Source organism: Physella acuta, unplaced genomic scaffold (genome assembly GCF_028476545.2).
Source record: "Physella acuta isolate Inbredline_101_S28 unplaced genomic scaffold, ASM2847654v3 ptg000535l, whole genome shotgun sequence".
Taxonomy (NCBI): Eukaryota; Metazoa; Mollusca; class Gastropoda; family Physidae; genus Physella; species Physella acuta.
In genome coordinates, this window is record NW_026732054.1 from 91,131 (window position 1) to 110,880 (window position 19,750).

Sequence of the window (19,750 nt, forward strand, 5' to 3'; positions counted from 1 at the left end):
TATCGACTTGAGAATATTATTTTCTGATTCTACGGAGGATTTAAACTATACTTGCAATGCGTAGTCTTCAGAGGGTTAATCATGACCTAACTGCACTAGTAAGCCTACTAATACTTAGCGTTGCCATGGAGAAGATTTTTAACTTTGATCCCAACCTTCTGCTATCGATTTTGTTCTCACATCAAAGATGGATGTCAAAACTAATGGATCTTCTAAAGGTTAGAAATTAGTTTAAAATCAAGTTCTGTTCATATTAATAGAATAATAAGATGCCTACTATTTGCGCTATGTACTTATTCTACTAACTATCTTACGAGGCTATCTAATTCTACGTATTATTATTGTGTATTAATAAACTATTATTTAATACAACAGGATTACATACTACGTCACACTTAGTGCTAACTTCTAAAAGTTATGTAACCTTATGGCTTATTTGACTATAATCAGACAGATGGTGGGACTGTTCAAGGCAGGACAAGTCATGACTAGACAACACAAATTCTAAAGACAAAATCTAGTCTAACTAAAAACTAAAAATCTTAAAGTCACAATTTTGTTTATTTGAGTATTTGTTGATTTATTTTTAGATTTTAGATTAATCAATGGGCTACTCATAATAAAAAAAAAATATGCAAACATACATAAACTAGATCTAAAAATGAAATTCAACTGTATGGTCTATACCAGGGGTCTCCAAACTACAGCCTGCGGGCTGGATGCGGCCCGCGAGGTCCTCTCATCCGACCCGAGGAGATTGTTTTGTAAACGAAAAAAATGTTTGTTGGAGGTGGCTGGGGAAAAATTCAAAACAAATTGAAAATGTAGCATTGTGTGCAAAAGTACCACTGCCAACCGTGTTGCAGACATTGATGAAAACATGTGGACATTAGCAGTGTACTGAATCTTGTGTTAAAGATGGTGAAATTAATAAGGTCACATGGGCTCATCTATAGATAGTTCAGAGACAAGTTGAAAGATACAAACGCATAATCGCAAGAATTACCATATTTCACGGCAGTTAGATGGCTAAGTTGTGTGATAGTTCTTAGCAGGTTATTGATATATATATATATATATATATATATATATATATATATATATATATATATTTAATATCGTTGGGAGGTGGAAGACAGTAGGCGTTCTTCGGGGGGTGGGGAGGGCTCTGCCACCTCGAAGAGTTGCCTGGAAGACACTTTGGCCCCCGAACTAATATTTGATAATTAATGCGGCCCTTGGGCTGAAAAGTTTGGAGACCCCTGGTCTATACAATAATTAGTAATTTAATTAATAGGGGCTGAAAAAAATTTCCGCCGTGGGCCTCGCTTATGCTTAATCCGCCCCTGATTTCAGCCTTCACCCTTTCCAACACAACATCATCCCAATGTCTTTATCATCCTGGGGTCAGCTGTTGTTAATAATTATGGTGTTTGGTATCAAATCTGGAGAATACTGTCTCCTTTAAGAACAGTTTTATAAAAAGATCATGAAAACAATGGATTAGCATTTTTTTTTAAATTAAAGTTTTATGTTTAGATTACTTTGTGTTTTAAAAGCAAAGTGAGTAATGAAAAAAATATTCAAAGTTTAAGTAGTCTATTTTAAACAAGTACCTAAATGATTTTAAGAAACCTGTAGTAAAAAAAATAATACACAATGTTTACTTTTTCCCTCTGATGATTTTTGTTTAAGACATTGTCTCATATAAACCATTTAATTAACATGCAAATGTAGAAGGGTCCTTTTTTTACTTTCTCATACATATGAAGTATAGAGAAAGTCTTGTAATCGTGCAAAAGTTCCCATCCCCTGTTGTTTTATATAAGAATATTCGAGAAAGTTTAGGGGAGATCACTCCCGGTTTATTTTAATTTTGCTCTTCAAATCTGCTGTACAGGTATCTCATTTGATAATCCAGACGTTGAGAGTTTCCTAGACAGTCTATTTCAACTAATCAAAGAGGAAGCCCTGAAAAAAGGCACATCAAGAGAAACAGCAGTTATAGAATTTAAACAGCCACATGAGTTAGAGGTAGAAAAAAACTTTTGAAGGATTGAATTTATATTTCTAAAGTTTTGTAAAAAAAATGTTTTGGAAATTTTAAACTGACATTTTTTAATTTAATTGTTCACATGTTGCTAAGCTAACCATGTTTTTCTATCAGACTTTTTAAAAAAATTATTTCACATTTTTTATATTTTCACATTTTTAAATATTTATTTATTCAAACATATACAGTTATCAATAATTACTCATTAACATATACCTTTCTTTCTTCTTAAACTGTTTTAGTCAGTTATGCCAATGCATTTCAATCAAACTTAAAAACATGCTAATCTTGAAGAGAAATTTATTATAATTTCTATCACTGTAGGTCCTGTTCGATTTTGAAATTCACCACAAACCATCTAGTCATGAATCACTTTTGGAAGAAGTTAAAAAGATTATTAAATACAGCGTCAAGTCAGGTAAGGTTTACAAACAGGCTTGCGGCGTCAAGTTAGTTTAAGTTGATAAGTGTAGTGTTGTCAAGTCAATTGAAGTTAACAAGTATAGTGCCAGGTAAGGTAAATGAAAATGACTGAATTATTTGTATACTTAAACATACTAATTCATTGCACATGTTGCTGCAGTCTCAAAAGAAAAGAAGTCCAAGGACACTCATTGTGATAACATTCAATTGTTAACATTGATATATTTTTAGACAAGTGGCCTAATTATCTGCAGGGCGTAGTGATATATTTTTAGACAAGTGACCTAATTATCTGCAGGGCGTAGTGATATATTTTTAGACAAGTGACCTAATTATCTGCAGGGCGTAGTGATATATTTTTAGACAAGTGACCTAATTATCTGCAGGGCGCTTTCAGATCAATATGATTTAGTTCTACACACTAGAGTGAAGAAACGTTTTTTAAGGGTTCTATCAGCATGTTACTCATTGTGTAATTTTAGATGTGTGACCTTGTTTTCTAAAACTGCGTTTTTTAAGTGTAAATAGCTCTGGGGTTATATTAGATTTTAGTTGTTAGGTCGCAGGTTTGTTCACTCTCCCACCCAAATGCCGCTGGCATGCTGTATGAATGCCTTGAGTTAATCACCCTCCAAAATAGTGTGGTATAATACAGCTTGGGGAACACCTAGGTGTCAGGGGTGCATGCTCTAGGGAGCCACCAATTACACTAACAGTGATGTGCCTGGTGCATCCCCTGGTTTGGTCGACCGGTCACTCGATCACTTGTTTTAGTCAACAATAATAGTAGCCCAGTGTGTTTCTAGTATACAGCTCTTCTTAAAACTCACCTGACTCACAGGGTGTAGGTGGATATGCCTGGTGCAAGATAGCCACTAGGGAACTCTGTACACCAAACTGCACCTTACTGCCAGGGGGCTGCCCTCCAGAAAATTTTTCCGCAAAAAAACACCTCAGGAGTATTCTCAACAACTTCCCAAAGTTTCATGAAAGATGTGGTACTGCATAAAGGACATATAAACAGACATATTTACATACTTTCATTTATATATATATAGATCAATATAGATAATACAACTCTAAGATAATATTCTATTCTGAAACCTCCCAGTACTCTAGTGGGTAAAGTAGAGACAAGCTTTTCCTATAGTCACTTAATAAGCAGCATTTAAGTGCTTGAGTAAGCCTCTGATTATCATCAAGAAGAAGAAGAATTTCAAGTCTTGAGTATTAAGGTGAGGATAAGCATTGGGTGGGCGTGCCTTAATTAGGTATTAGGTTAATTATCAGTGTGATTTGCCACTATACTGTTTGTATAAAAATAGTCAGTAGTAATAGTTATAAAAGTGAAGTTTTCACTGTTTCCCTAATTAATGTCTGATACACTGATTAGGTCTGCCTGGCTCATGTCTGATGCCAAGACATGAACACATTTTATCCTTGCACTGCTCATAACTCACTTTGCTTTCATGTACCTGCAGTAATAGTTTGAATAAATTAGACTTGACATGAAATATTTACACTTTCAAAGCCTCATGAAAATATTTCACCATCATAAATTATTAAGTTATTAAAAAAAAACATAACTATAAATTCAGTGACCTTTTAATTTAAAATAACCAAAATCAACAACCAAACTGTGTTGTGAACAATAAAAATCTTATTTTAATGCAGGTATTAATATTTTTTTCTAACTGTACAGGTCACCCACATTTTCACAACTTACTGTATGCTGGCCTTGACCCATATTCCTTATCAGGGGCATGGCTGACAGATGCACTCAATGCTAATATGTAAGAGAATTTTTTTTTGGTCTCTTTCTCTGCATTTTCTAAAGCAAGTTAACATTTTTTACTATTTGATAATTTTTCCTCTTATTGTAGACTGAAGAAAAGAATTATGTAATTAAAGTAATTTAATGCAGGTGAATAAAGTACTTTAAACATTTTTTTTTTTAAAATTTGTTTTCATGTAAAAACATTCGGCTGTGAGTTTTTAACGTCTGCTGGTGTTTACAATTCCTGAAAAATAATAGCTGAGTGAGCAGTTTTTTTTCCATCACACCCCCCAGCTAACGCCTACATGTTGATGTTTTAGCCTTATTTCTGATGACTCAGCCTTTCTCATACAAACAGATGTGTATTTTTATTTAAATGTTCCTCCAAAACAACTCAGTTTTACTCTGTCTGTGGAACTACTTATTTCTGTAGATTATTTTATTTAATAACTTAGTTTTGCATGCAACTAGATTCGGTTCAATTATATGAAAGATGCTATTAAAATTATACAAAAGCCTGATAATGTTTAAATACAAATATATATATATACAATATGTTGGCAAATCTACACTCATCTAAGTAATAAAATAAAAACATTTCAGCAAATGTTGAACACTGCTAACAGACCCACTTATCAGATATGATTTTAAAACTGTTGTATGTATACAGTTTCATCCACTTAGCAATAGAACAATATTGGCTCTGTTATTTCCATTTATGCTGCATGTTTTATTAATATCTTCACCAAAACTTAGACATACATTTGAAGCCAGCCCAGTTTTCATCATGATGGAGAAATACATGTTCAAAAAACTTTCAACACTGATTGGTTATACTAATGGAGATGGCCTTTTCTGCCCAGGTAAAAGAGATAGCAAGGTTCTTAATGTACTTCAACAAAACACAAGATGCATGATGCGTGTAGGAAGAATAACTGTGTATATAGACATATATGTAATATATTCTAGACATATATATAATATATATATATATATATATATATATATATATATATATATATATATATATATATATATATATATATATATATACATATACACACCTACAATAACATATACATATGTACATATATTGATATATATTTATGTATATTATATATATATATATAGGGTCTTTATATATTATTTATATATATATAGGCCTACATATATATATATATATATATATACCTACAATAACATATACATATGTACATATATTGATATATATATATGTATATATATGTATATTATATATATATATAGGGTCTTTATATATTATATATATATATATATATATATATATATATATATATATATATATATATATATATATATATATATATATATATATATATACTATACATGTAGGTGTCTATATCTATATGCTTAGCTAGATGGACTCGGGCAGATGAGGCTCGTTAGCTGGGGACAGCCACTCTTCTAGGAGAGACAACTCCAAAATTAAAACAACTGCTGCCTTGTAGTTTGTTCTTGGTTGGACAAAGGCTATGGAAGCAAATCCAAAAAGAAAAGCAGGCTGAAATCGGAGTCAATGGCCTCAATGGCGCATAACCAGTTGACACGTAACGCTTAATTGTGTTGGAGGCGTGGTCGAGTCGGCAAAAAGCTCATGGTTGATACATTCGAACAAAGTTTCGATTTTCAAACCCACTGGCAGATAAATCTCGATCCCCTTCAACACTAATAATTAAGAACGAAGAAGAAGAAGAAAAAGCTAGATGGTGTGGCAGGATTATAGAGCTTATGACTGCTAACCCAAATTTCTTGAGTTTGCATAGGATATCCATGAGTCCACCCAGCTTTGATGGGTACCTGACTCACTACAGGGAAACAAAGTCAGCTTGTCTTAATGCTGACCACACAATTCCCTTGTATGCTCAAGTCATTGCTTAAGTCATTGAAACAGATAAACTTTACTTCATAAGTCTTGGGCTCAATAGGAAAAGATGATGTATATTCATATACACACATGTACATAAGCAACATATGGGAGTGAAAAATGCTCTGCTATAAAAAATATTTAAATTTAAAATAATGCATTAAAAAAGGTATTAATGTCTAAAAAACTTTCATAAAGCTAGAAATTAAAATACTTAAATCAACAAAATAACATCAATATATCTTGCAGGTGGGTCAGCTTCTAACTTCCTTGCACTGCACCTTGCCAGGTACAGGAAATTCCCTCAAGTAAAACAAACTGGCGTATACAACTTCCCTCAGATGAGATGTTACGTTTCTGAAGATGTAAGCCATGGAATTTTAATGGTTGCTAATTATAATTAGCATGACATTAAAATTAGCGTTCTACCTTTAGAATTTCTAACTATTCTCATCTTGTATTCTAACCTTCTAATTTTAGGGACACTATTCACTTAAAAAGGCTGGCCATTTTCTTGGATTAGGAGAAGATAATATAGTACCAATCAAAACAGATAAACTTGGCATAATGTTACCATCAGATTTAAAAATAAAGGTTCAAGAAGATCTTGATAAGGTATGCTATTAAATTATTTTAAACAGATTAAGACTCCTATTTTTGTTTCTCTTAAATTAAAGTTAGTAGTTTTTCATTTGCAGCTTATTATAAGTAAACGTGGTGTATTTTTAATGAATCGGTCTATTGTTTTAGGGTTACGTGCCCTTGTTTGTCATGGCTACGGGGGGTTCTACTGTGCTGGGTGCTTTTGACCCCATCCCTGAGCTACACGCCATCTGCCAGGAGTTTAACATGTGGCTGCACTGTGATGTAAGTAGACAGAATGTTGGCTGAAAATGGTTCCAATCGTAGTCAGGAATTATGAAAAGTCATCTAAATGTTTGCCCTAAGAAAACAAAAATATAAATACTAGACGTACAATGTTACATATCAAACTCAACCACTAGGAGACAGGCAACTCTGTTCAGTAAAGGGCAGGTAAATCTCTACAGTTAGGGGCAGGTAAATCTCTATAGTTATGGGCAGGTTATCTGTACAGTTAGGGGGTAGGGGCAGGTAAATCTGTACTGTCAGGTTCAGGTAAATCTGTATAGTTAGGTTCAGGTAAATTTGTACGTTAAGGGAGGGTAAAACTGTAGTTGAGGGCAGGTAAATCTGTACAGCTAGAAATTTTAAAATCTGTCCACTGTAGCGTAGTTAACCCTGTCTGTCTACAAATATTTTCTGAGATTTTTCTAGATTTGAAATGAGACTATGTCATGTATCAGAATGTTAACAAAAATTTTTAAATTTTTTACTAACATTTTAATATACCAGTTGTATTGTTAATATATTAGTTCATTAAGTTTTCTTATTATTACTAAAATGATTGTGCTCTTTAAACTCCTAATCCCCCTACACATTCACAATACATATTTTGTGGCACTGGTTAGATCTATTTACTAATTGTATTTTTATTAACAATACTGCATGCTTTTAAAACCTCATATAAAACTAGTCATAGCTGCCATGTTCACTTATTGTCCATATGTTCAACCTGACCCATTCTACCTCATATACAGGATGATATTCATGAATGGCTTCTAAAGTAATATTGATGAAGAAAATAATTAGTAAACAGTACATTCAGTTTAAAACATAAGAGAAGGTATTATTATAAAATACCTCTGTTTTAGTTACCACTGAATTTTATCAATTCTATGCAAATCATAGTTTATTCTAACATAAAAGCAAATTAAAGGCAAGTGCACTGTATTTTTTACTAATGTAATATTAATTTTGGTAAATTATCTAACCATATACAGGGTAATAATTAGTGTAGTTTTTTTCCAGATTGAGTTTTAATTTTATTGTAACCGCTGATAAGTATATGTTAATTTTGTACATGACATTAATTTTAGTTGAAAAATGAATTAACATTTTGGTATAATTAAATATTGAATTTTCAAGACATCCATTTATATGTTTGTATAAAAACTAAAATCTTAAGAATATCTAATAGTGGTGACCAAATGCAGTATTTTACAATTTTAAATCTTCCAGAAACTCTCCACATACACACACTGTCCATTTTGTCTTTACAGTATTGATAGGTAACCTTCTGATATCATGAACTTTAATGATTACCTTTTACACCTTCTGAAATAAAAAAAATAAAGATTACACTTTTTTAAAGGCATGTTTGGGAGCAGGTGTTCTTCTTTCTAAAAAACACAAATACCTGCTAGATGGCATTGACAGGTACCAGTTTATCTCTATAACTTTAATAAAAAGTAAAGATATTCTTTAGTGTAGGTGTAGTAGAATTCACCTGTTTCTGTGACTTACGTGTGGGATGGTGTGGTGAGTTCCATGCTCAGCCATCTTTACTATATCCAACTAGAGTCAGATACCCATTAGAGCTGGGTGGACTCAGTGAGTCCAACAGACTTTAGCCCTGGATCCAAACTCGAGACTTTGAGCCAGCAGACCTGTACTCTACCACAGAACCACACTGTACCTTAAATTGTTCTTTATTATCTAAATATTTATGTCAACAAGCACTTTGTTTTACTAACATTTTAGTTTAATATTAAGAAGAATATATATTTTTTATAAAATAAACTTTTCATAAAAAGAACATTTAATTTTTAGCCGATATTCTAATATATCTTTTTAATATTATAGTTAACTTGTAAATAAATTTTGAAAATAATAAATTTTAAACATGAAGTACTATTCAAAGTTTTTTTTAAAAATTTGATGAAAAGTAATATCATAATTTTGATTCTCCTTTGTCAGTATTAAAAGTAGAAGATTATAAACGTGTTTGATGATATTTTAATGTAATATCAGATAGTAGATTGAATACATTCCATTGAGTCAAAGATGAAATAAATGATTTAAAGAATTAACAAACTGCATGGTTACACCTCTTGTTAAAACGTTAGCTTATCGACTTTAATCTGAGTTAATTTTGTTTTATTTTCTCATAAAGCTGTGATTCTGTTGCTTGGAACTTTCATAAAATCAGTGGTGTGCCCCTCCAATGTTCAGCTTTTTTACTGAATGACAAGGTAATGTTGTGTCATGTTTTGTAGGTTAGATCCTCTTAAATTATAGTTTTTGGTTGAATTTTTATTGTAGCTTTAGTTGTTTTTTTTTTTATTCTCAGGACTTGCTGGGAGAAGCAAATGGGTCTAAAGCTGAATATCTGTTTCAACCAGACAAGTATTATGACACATCACTTGATATTGGTAGGTTGAGCCTCATAATTTTGGTAAGTTGGTGGCTCATGATGTTGGTAGGTTGGTGGCTCATGGTGTTGGTAGGTTGGTGGCTCATGATGTTGTATTTTGGTAGGTTGGTGGCTCATGATGTTGGTAGGTTGGCGGCTCATGATGTTGGTAGGTTGGTGGCTCATGATGTTGGTAGATTGGTGACTCATGATGTTGGTAGGTTGGTGGCTTATTATGTTGGTAGGTTGGTGGCTCATGATATTGGTAGGTTGGTGGCTTGTGATGTTGGTAGGTTGGTGGCTCATGATGTTGGTAGGTTGGTGGCTCATGATGTTGGTAGGTTGGTGGCTCATGATGTTGGTAGGTTGGTGGCTCATGATGTTGGTAGGTTGGTGGCTCATGATGTTGGTAGGTTGAGGCTCATGATTTTGGTAGGTTGGTGGCTCATGATGTTGGTAGGTTGGTGGCTCATGATTTTGGTAGGTTGGTGGCTCATTATGTTGGTAGGTTGGTGGCTCATGATGTACTCATACATTGTTGTTGTTCCTGTCATTTAAGGTGACCGCAGCGTGCAGTGTGGAAGAAAAGTGGACATCGTCAAGCTATGGATGATGTGGAAAGCTTTAGGGGATGATGGCATGGGGTCAAGGATTGACCAAGCATTTGATAATGCCAGGTCAGCTGACGTGTCAAAGTGCTTGTCTCCCTTACTAGTTCAAATGTTCTTATATAACATTAACTTTGTTAGATTGTATTGTACACAGCCAGTCTGCTGTGTGAAATTTTATTTTATGTTTCCATAGCTACCTAAAGAAAAAGATGGAAGTCTCAAATAATTTCAGACTGGTGATACCAGAGGTAGAGGTTTCTTGAATATTTCTTACATTTCATTTCATAATTTTTTTTTATTTTTTTTTTTAAATTTATTTCTTATTTATCTTTTATTTTTATTTTTTGGTGATCTTGCTAATAGTTTTAGCTTTTTTCTTTTAGTTTCAGTGTACAAACGTTTGTTTTTGGTATTTACCTGCAAGATTTCTGGGTCAAAAGGAAACAGAAGATTGGTGGGCTGAGCTGCACAAGGTAAACATTTGGTTTTTGTTTTTATCTTAATAAAATGTTTGAAAAACATTACCAAGATATTTGAACAATAAGTTCATTTTTAATATAACAATATATATATATATATATATATATATATATATATATATATATATATATATATATATATATATATATTTTTTTTTTTTTTTTTTTTTTTTATCAATCTAAGTATCTAAGTTTAAAATGTTATCAATCAAACTCAAATAATAAAATCTTTAAAAATATAACAAACAACTATTTTTTTTATCAATCTAAGTATCTAAGTTTAAAATGTTATCAATCAAACTCAAATAATAAAATCTTTAAAAATTGGTTACTGTGCCGACAGGTGGCGCCAAAGATCAAAGAAGCCATGGTCAAGTGTGGCAGCATGATGATAAGTTACCAGCCACTGTCCAGCAAAGGTTTTGTTAATTTTTTCAGAATGGTTGTCCACAATCCCTTGTGTACATATTCAGACATGGATTTTGTCATCTCTGAAGTGGACAGGCTAGGGCATCACTTATAAATCATGGTTTATTGAGACTTACTAGATGGTGATTTTGTTGTGAATTAATGTTTTACATTGATGTTTCAGTAATCCTGTCTTCCAGTATTAAGGCATTTTACTTTTACTAACGATTACATTTCTTTTATACCAAATGAATTTGAAACATTTTTAAGAGCATTTTTTAAAAAAACATTGTTTACGTTATAAATTTTATTTATGTAACTTTTTTCTGATTATAATATTTTGATTCTTATGGAGATTGCATCTACCTCATTTTACTAGCCAATCCTTTCATGCTTGAGAAAAACTGCATAGTAAATTTATTTTTCTTGGAATGTCAGTATAATTAGTGCCCCCTTAGAATTATGTTTACAGACAAAAAGAAGCTGAAAATAATCAAGGTAAAGCTTAAATGGGTTGAGAGTTGACATAAGAAATGGATCAGTTTTGGAGTTGTATGAATTTCATTTGATTCTTTTTTTTTTTTTAGATTAATCTATGTAACTTTTGTCTGAATTTTGTGAAGATAGGTTAGTGTTATTGCTAACATTCCAAGTTTGATTCTTATGGAAATGGTATCTACTATCTACCTCATTTTACTAGCCTATCCTTTCATAGCTGAGAAAAACTGCATAGTAAATTAATTTTTCTTGGAATGTCAGTATAATTATTGCCCCCTTAGAATGATGTTTACAGACAGATAAAAGCTGAAAATAATCAAGGTAAAGCTTAAATGGGTTGAGAGTTGACATAAGAAATGGATCAGTTTTGGAGTTGTATGAATTTCATTTGATTCTTTTTTTTTTAGATTTATTTTGTGAACATTTTTTAGATATCAGTAAGGATTTTGTTCTAATGTATTTAGGTATGTAATGTAGCTCCAGAAAGACCTATCTTAATGGCACATTGGTGTGTATGGATGTAGTTCCTGATAATCTTTTTGAACCCCAGATCTATATTGTATCAGCTGAGTATTTATTTTAATTTTCAAAATTTTACTAAGCTCTTAAAAAGAATGTATGAAGTAAAAACAAATTCAGGGAAAATAAATATTTATATTGGACAGAAATTTTATTTTTTTCATTAACACAATGGTGACTGATGATATTAATGCATTTTTCCTCAAAAACATTTTCAATTTTATATATTTTTTGTGAAAAAAAATGAGCATCTCATCAAACAAGGAGCAGGTTAAAATCACATATTTCAGTTTAAAACTTCACCAGTATAAATGCTGAATAAAACTACTATAAAGAGCAAGAAAGCATCAAGTTATTTTAAAAACAATCACCATGAATTTATGATGAAACTATTACTCAATCGCCAACATTGCACTGCAGATATACATAGTGTGGGTTATAAGTTATGCGTGGTGTTAAAACTGCACTGAATACCAAAGGTGTAGTAAAATCACAGCAGGCAGCAAATTAATTTTTATGGTTCTAGTTGGATGGAATGAAGAAAATGGCATCAGGCAGTGTGCAATGACTGATGGTAGCAACGATTGCCATAACAGCATTAATAAATTCATGGATCTTGTCAAAAAATAAATGGCTCTTACCTCTACATTTACAAAAAAAAAAAACTAAAACAAATTCAAGTTCTCATTTTGTCTTTGAAATAGTACCCTCAACATATGTTACAGAACACAGAACTAGCACACATTCATTCAGACTTGCACTCAACACACTGCTGCATATATTGTGTAACAGTTTATTTAAATTTGGTAAAGCTTTTTCTCTGAATGACTACTAAAAATATAATACAGGCATTTTTCTTTGGTTGTTACAAAAAAAAATATATAAATCCCAAAAATGAAAATTATATTGAGAGCTATTCTGAGAAATAGTTCTAACTTTTTGATCAACAATTTTTAGAAATTTCTATCAAAAATGTTTTATTTTGGAAGATTTTTTAAAACATTTTTTTTCAGCAACCATTATATATAGCATGACATGAATGAACGATTTCATGTTATATTAATTCACATTACAACAACAAAAAATGTCAAATAGATGGACGGATTATGATAAGGCAAGTGTGAATTATAAAAAATGTAACACTGTAAAATGATCAAAATAGTTAAAAACCAACAATCATTTTAAGTCATTAAAATACGCAGGAACAAGCTCAAAAAGATAATTTCTTAACTTTTAGAAATTGCCAACTGAAAAACAATTTAAAAAGCAATGTTTCATCCAGATGTCTGCCAACTCCAGATGGAAAAATAAAAATTAAAAAAAAATTAAAAGAAAATTAAGTATTTAAAAAACCGATTTAATAAATTGACAATGATTACTTCTTTAATGGCAATGACTGATTAACTAAAGCAGGCATTTCCTACTTCTATACCGAACTGTTGATTCTCTCTGCCAATGTCAAACAAAAGCATGTCAGTCAATGGCAAGATGTCAGTCTTGTTGGTCTTAATGCTGAAGGTTGCTGTGTGCCATTGGTTGTCTTTGCGCTGGAAATGATAGAATCAAAGGAAACCATGAGAAGAAAAATAATTAATCATATTTGTATCTGTAACACTATTTTACTATTAATTGATTTTAAAAATCAAGTTTCATTGACTTTTAGACAGAATGCATTTTAAAAAATACACTTCTTTAAGTCAAAATAGTTTTTATAGATGTTTTATTTTCTAATGACCATTTATAGGAGTAAAAAAAATTTTTTACTTACTTCTTTAAAAAAAATTAACATCAATTATTTGACTGCTATTTTTTTATTAACTGGTTAGGACTAAAGAACTTTTTAAACATTTATCTTATGAATAAAAAAATGTATGTCTACTTGCAAAGTAAATAAGCTACTTACGCAGTCATCAAAAACATCAATGAATGTTGACTTCTTGTATCTGCCCTCCACGGTGTCCATCTCCTCACCTGAGCTGCTGACAAACCTGATGCCATAGGGGATGGTGTTGAGACAGGTGTAGGTGACTGTCTGGCGAGCCCCAGAGGACAGTAGCTGGAGGAACTTGACTTGCTGGGAGTCAGCTTTGTAGAAGAACTGGGGATTCACAAGTTTATAGCATCAATACTTTTTAACAAGAAGTGTAAAACAACTGGGGATTCACAAGTTTATAACATCAATACTTTTTAACAAGAAGTGTAAAACAAATGGGGATTCACAAGTTTATAACATCAATACTTTTTAACAAGAAGCATGAAACAAGTGGGGATTCACAAGTTTATAACATTAATACTTTTTAACAAGAAGTGTAAAACAAATGGGGATTCACAAGTTTATAACATCAATACTTTTTAACAAGAAGCATGAAACAAGTGGGGATTCACAAGTTTATAACATTAATACTTTTTAACAAGAAGTGTAAAACAAATGGGGATTCACTAGTTTATAACTTCAATACTTTTTAACAAAAAAAACCACACCTCAAAATCTGTAGTTGTTTGCTACCATACATACATATTTTTAATTAAGTACTTAATAGCCGTACGTGAATTATAAATATAATTACATATAGCAAAGTTTGTAGTTTCGTTAATTTGTTTCACTTTTTCATATTGTGGTACCAGTGAATTTAATTAATAATTAATTTAATAGATGTTTAAAAATAATTCAATTTAACTTTTGTGTAATTATTTAACACTTTCAGATGATTTATTTCATTAAAATCTTCTAACCAAAGAAGTTTGATATTTTGACCAACCTCTTTGCCATTGTTGACATCTTCCATGAAATACTGGCCATCTTTGGTGTTCTTGGTCCATCTATCCTGTCTGAACTGAAATGTCAGTTTACAGCAAAGGTTTAGAACTTGATGAAAACAACCATTTCATAAACTTTGTTTACAGCTAGAGTTTTTTTTTTCAAAATCTTCAATGTTTCAACTTATTTTTAAGAAAGTGTTAAGAATAGCAACTAACATTGTTGGGGTTGGCATTGATGCAGCTTTCCTCAGTCTCAAAGTTGCAGTACACAAGGATGGCATCATTAGCAGAGCCTTCATTGGGATCAATCCAATATTCACCTGAAAATTAGTGTGGAATTTAATTATTAATTGATCCAATATTCACCTGAATATTTGTGTGACAACTAATAATTAAATACAGGGATTTATCCTATATTCACCTAAAAAATTTTGTGGAATTTAATAATTTATTATTAGGATCAATCCTATATTCCACAGAAATTTTTTGTGGAATTGCATATTCATTTTTGTTGGGTAAAATATGTTTGACCAACTCTACAAGATGGGTAAAAAATGTTTGACCAACACTACAGGTTGGGTAAAAAATGTTTGACCAACACTATAGGTTGGGTAAAAAATGTTTGACCAACACTACAGGTTGGGTAAAAAATGTTTGACCAACACTACAGGTTGGGTAAAAAATGTTTGACCAACACTACAGGTTGGGTAAAAAATGTTTGACCAACACTACAGGTTGGGTAAAAAATGTTTGACCAACACTACAGGTTGGGTAAAAAATGTTTGACCAACACTACAGGTTGGGTAAAAAATGTTTGACCAACTCTACAGGTTGGGTAAAAAATGTTTGACCAACACTACAGCCTGTATACAAATGCGGGCTACTGACCACTCTTAAACTCTGGGTTAGCTCTGATAATATCCCTGCAGGTCTGACCAGGAGATGTTCGTCTGCCAGTGGGTTTGTAGACACGGTTCAAAGCCTCTCTGGCCAAGTTTAAGCCTTCATATCCACTTTCTGTGTCCTAAAATAAATTTGTCAGATTTTTTTCAATTTCTTGCTGCCTTAAGGGGCAGAAGATAAGGTTTATATTACCAGCAATAAGAATACTATAAAATATAATTTAAAATGAGAAATACTTTAACAAAATAAGTTTAGATTAAAGAACTTATATTTAAAATACCATTTTGAAAATGACATGGAAAATATATATTTAGCTTTCTCAATCCTAACTAAACATTTCAAGTAGCTGACATTAAATCAAATATCACCTCACAGTCTTCTAGCATAAAATTATCATTACACTAATACATTACCATTATTTGATACATGCAAACACCAAGTCTCTTACCTCAATGGGCTGATCGTACTGCAGATATGGATCGTTGCCCTTGCCTCCAAAGTTGGGACTGGATGGGTAAACTGGAGCATATCCCTGAATATTCAGATTTTTAAAAGTAATTACTATCCAGTGTTAAAAACATGTATTTCCTTATATCTAAAACATGACCAATGTCACTTATTGCCCAATGAATGTTTAGATACATTTTTAATACATTTCACCACAAAGTAACTGGTTCTTGTGTAGATATAAATGTGATTACAGTTTCAGCATTTTAAAAAAAATTGTCAAAAACTCACAGGTGGGCCTGGTGGTCCTGGAGGTCCTGGTGGTCCAGCTGGGCCCTAAATTGGAAGTAAAAAATGTCATGAGATTTTATAAAGTGTGAGGATTACAGTATTAAATCAACTTCTAACCAGGAAAAAAGTACTTCATTGCATTGCCATTCTTAATCTATCATACCCATTTTTAAAAATTTTCCTTGAACTACAGAGAACTTCAAGACAATATGTGTTATTTATTTTTAAATATATGTTAATATTATTTATTTAAATATTATTATTTATTTATTTTTAAATATGTGTTATTTATTATTTAATTTTTTTTTAATATGTGGTATTTATTATTTGTTTTTAAATAAATCAAAGTTTGATTTTTTTTAGATCTTCCAAAAATTGAAACTAAAATCTTCAAAAAGAATAACTAGATTTGAATCCGAAAAGAAAATTCAACTTACTGAGGGGCCATCATCACCAGCGGGTCCTCGTGGGCCCTACAAATGAAAATGTGGGTTTTATTTTTACATGGTTTTTAATTTAGTTTTTAAATAAATCACATAATCAAAACAGATAAGAATTGAAAATAAACATGTAACAATATAAAACATGGAACAGCACAATGCCGTATGTGAGACAATTTTTTTTTCAACCTACAGGGTTGCCAGGTCGTCCAGCGGGTCCAGACTCTCCATTCCTGCCAGGGAGTCCTCTCTGTCCAACAGATCCCTGTTTGAAAACAAAATTAATCCATCGTCACAAAATCATTAAAACCTCAACAGTTATCTCACTTATTCACAACCACAATTTTTAGTATCCTAATAAAAAGTAATTTATGACATGCCTACTCAAAATAACTTAAGTTTAATTAGAATTTAAATAATAATAATACTCAAAGGTATTATTTTAAAACCTCACAGTAATTATGTGAAACATGTAAATTTTGTAATTGACTTACAGATGGGCCGGGTGGTCCTGGGGGCCCTGGTGGTCCACTTTCACCATTGGATCCCTAGATTATGTTTTGAAGAAAATATATAAATTATATATGGGATTATATATAAAATAATATATAATAATGTGATGAAAAATTACCAAAAAATAAATAGCAACCTAAGATGTAGACTATAAGAAGTTCAAAACTAACCTGTGGTCCAGGTAAACCTTGACCTCCAGGTCGTCCAGGCCAGCCTTTGTCTCCCTTGGCTCCATTTTTACCACGACGTCCAGCTTCTCCAGCGGGACCAGCAGGACCCTAAAATTTACATCAAAAACTATTTTTAGCTTATGCTCTATCATGTTTATCTGGCAATTAAACCAGCTATCAGACATTAAAAATAGGATATAAACAAAAAACGTTGCTATGGCTGATGCTGTTACATTATTCACTATAATTTTATCTAGCAATAAGAGCAGAAAAGAAAATGGATGTGGGCCAAACATGCAAAAGAAATAATCCAATTGTTGACATTTGTGCTTAATTATTATGTTTAATTAACTGAGATTTTCAGTTAATTATTATGTTTAATTACCTAAGATTTTCATTTAATTATTATGATTAATTACCTGAGGTCCAGGTGGTCCAGCATTGCCTTGTGTACCTGGTGAACCGCGATCACCCTGAAAGAATAAATTATATTAGGTCAATTTAAATTCTATTGCACATATTTTTTTAAAATTTATATCTTAATTTTATTTCAATTATTTTAGTTTATTTTGAGAATCATTAAATTTTTTTAATGGAAACTAAAACATGAAAATTTAATCCTTGAAAAAACAAACCAGTAAGTTCTCTCCTTTCACCCTAAAAATAAAACTTAATTTACCTTATCTCCCCTTTTTCCCTAAAATTAAAACTGAATTTACCTTATCTCCCCTTTTTCCCTAAAATTAAAACTGAATTTACCTTATCTCCCCTTTTAAAACAAATTTTACCTTATCTCCCCTTTTGCCCTAGAAATAAAACAAATTTACCTTATCTCCCCTATCACCCTGTGGTCCTGGTGGTCCTGATGATCCTGGAGGACCTGGTGGTCCATTGAGTCCCATTGGTCCAGCAGAGCCTGGTGGGCCCCTGTTTCCTTTCTCACCGTCTCTACCCTGCTGACCAGGACTGCCAGGAGTACCAGCCTCGCCCTTGATGGAGGAAAAAAACATTCATGCACATTAGAAGATCTAACTTATTGGAGGCTGGGGAGGTGTCTTTCTTCATTCAATACCCCTGTACTGAGTCTGTACTGACCAACTGATAGTAAACACTTCTATTGTTAAAAGATTTTTATTAATAATCATGCCTTTCTCAGATAGCTTAAAAGTAAAAATATGAGTATTTCGCAATGAAATTTTAACCATTTTTTACAAATTGTTAATACACTAATCACTGACAAAGTCATTAGTGCAATGTTTAATTCAGAAATATAATAAACTGTTATTTTTTACTAAGATTTATTAATAATAACTACATTTATTGAGAGGGACATTGATAATATTTTGTAACATACTTAAACAGGTATAAATAACAACAAAGTTTCTTAAAAGAGTTATAGTTGATATTTCGTAATGAATCTAAACTGGCATGTTAGAAGTGACTAAAACACTAACTCGCAAGCCAGGATCTCCTGGGAATCCTTGAGGACCTGGAGCTCCAGGTGGGCCAGTGGCTCCAGGTTGTCCATCTTTTCCATCACGTCCAGGTGGGCCAGTATCACCCTGTAGATTTCAAATTATTTTAAACATAGCTGCAAGGACATCAATGAGTTGGGAACTTAAATGTTTCTTTTAGAAAGGAAAAGTTAATACAAGAAAGTTGAATCAAATTGTTTTAATTTTTGTAACAAGACATGAATAATGCTTTGTTTACATTTTTGTAATGAGATATGATTGATGCTTTGTTTAAATTCTTGTGACGAGATATGAATGATGCATTGATTTAATTTTTGTAATAAGAAATTACATTTTTGTAACAAGTTATGAGTGATGCTTTGTCAAAATATGACATTTTTTAATAAAAGAAAAGTTAATAAAAGAAAGCAGAATTAAAGTGTGTGAATGTTTATAATGAGATATGTGTGAATGTTTATAATGAGATATGTATGAATGTTTATAATGAGATATGTGTGAATGTTTATAATGAGATATGTGTGAATGTTTATAATGAGATATGTGTGAATGTTTATAACGAGATATGAAAAGCAAACAAACATGTTAGGTTTAACCTACTATTTTGTTTTTGACTTTCTAGAATATAAAGAAAATTGGGGTTTTTTTTTATACTAAGGTTGTTGTGCTTATTTTCAAAAAGATTAAATTTCTTTACATATTTTTTTCAAAAAGGTTATATTTCTTGACATATCTTTCAAAAAGGTTTTTTTCTTGACAGAAATTTCAAAAAGGTTATATTTCTTGACATGTTTTTTCAAAAAGGTTGT

The 19,750-nt window shown here is 31.7% G+C and overlaps 2 protein-coding genes across 2 annotated transcripts in view; one reads left to right on the forward strand and one right to left on the reverse strand.

Annotated features, from left to right (window-relative positions):
* The first annotated feature begins 187 nt into the window (after nt 1-187).
* LOC131945817 (cysteine sulfinic acid decarboxylase) lies at nt 188-11,503 on the forward strand. Its single transcript, XM_059306419.1, has 15 exons — nt 188-218; nt 1,901-2,034; nt 2,378-2,471; nt 4,179-4,269; nt 5,010-5,116; nt 6,406-6,521; nt 6,637-6,771; nt 6,907-7,023; nt 8,390-8,454; nt 9,191-9,269; nt 9,368-9,449; nt 9,990-10,107; nt 10,235-10,289; nt 10,425-10,514; nt 10,864-11,503. Exons 1-15 carry the CDS (start codon nt 188-190, stop codon nt 11,041-11,043), a joined length of 1,494 nt encoding a protein of 497 aa, XP_059162402.1. The 3' UTR covers nt 11,044-11,503.
* A 574-nt stretch (nt 11,504-12,077) lies between these two features.
* The window catches only part of LOC131945818 (collagen alpha-1(I) chain), a 42,254-nt gene continuing 34,581 nt past the window's right edge, over nt 12,078-19,750 (reverse strand). The window contains exons 32-45 of the mRNA XM_059306420.1: nt 18,924-19,031; nt 18,297-18,458; nt 17,889-17,942; nt 17,470-17,577; nt 17,281-17,334; nt 16,980-17,051; nt 16,784-16,819; nt 16,347-16,391; nt 16,057-16,140; nt 15,594-15,729; nt 14,922-15,025; nt 14,705-14,779; nt 13,849-14,043; nt 12,078-13,492 (exon numbers count right to left, since the gene is read on the reverse strand). Of these exons, the coding sequence (XP_059162403.1) occupies nt 13,346-13,492; nt 13,849-14,043; nt 14,705-14,779; nt 14,922-15,025; nt 15,594-15,729; nt 16,057-16,140; nt 16,347-16,391; nt 16,784-16,819; nt 16,980-17,051; nt 17,281-17,334; nt 17,470-17,577; nt 17,889-17,942; nt 18,297-18,458; nt 18,924-19,031 (1,380 nt within the window). The 3' untranslated portion in view covers nt 12,078-13,345. The remainder of the gene's footprint in view (nt 13,493-13,848; nt 14,044-14,704; nt 14,780-14,921; nt 15,026-15,593; nt 15,730-16,056; nt 16,141-16,346; nt 16,392-16,783; nt 16,820-16,979; nt 17,052-17,280; nt 17,335-17,469; nt 17,578-17,888; nt 17,943-18,296; nt 18,459-18,923; nt 19,032-19,750) is intronic.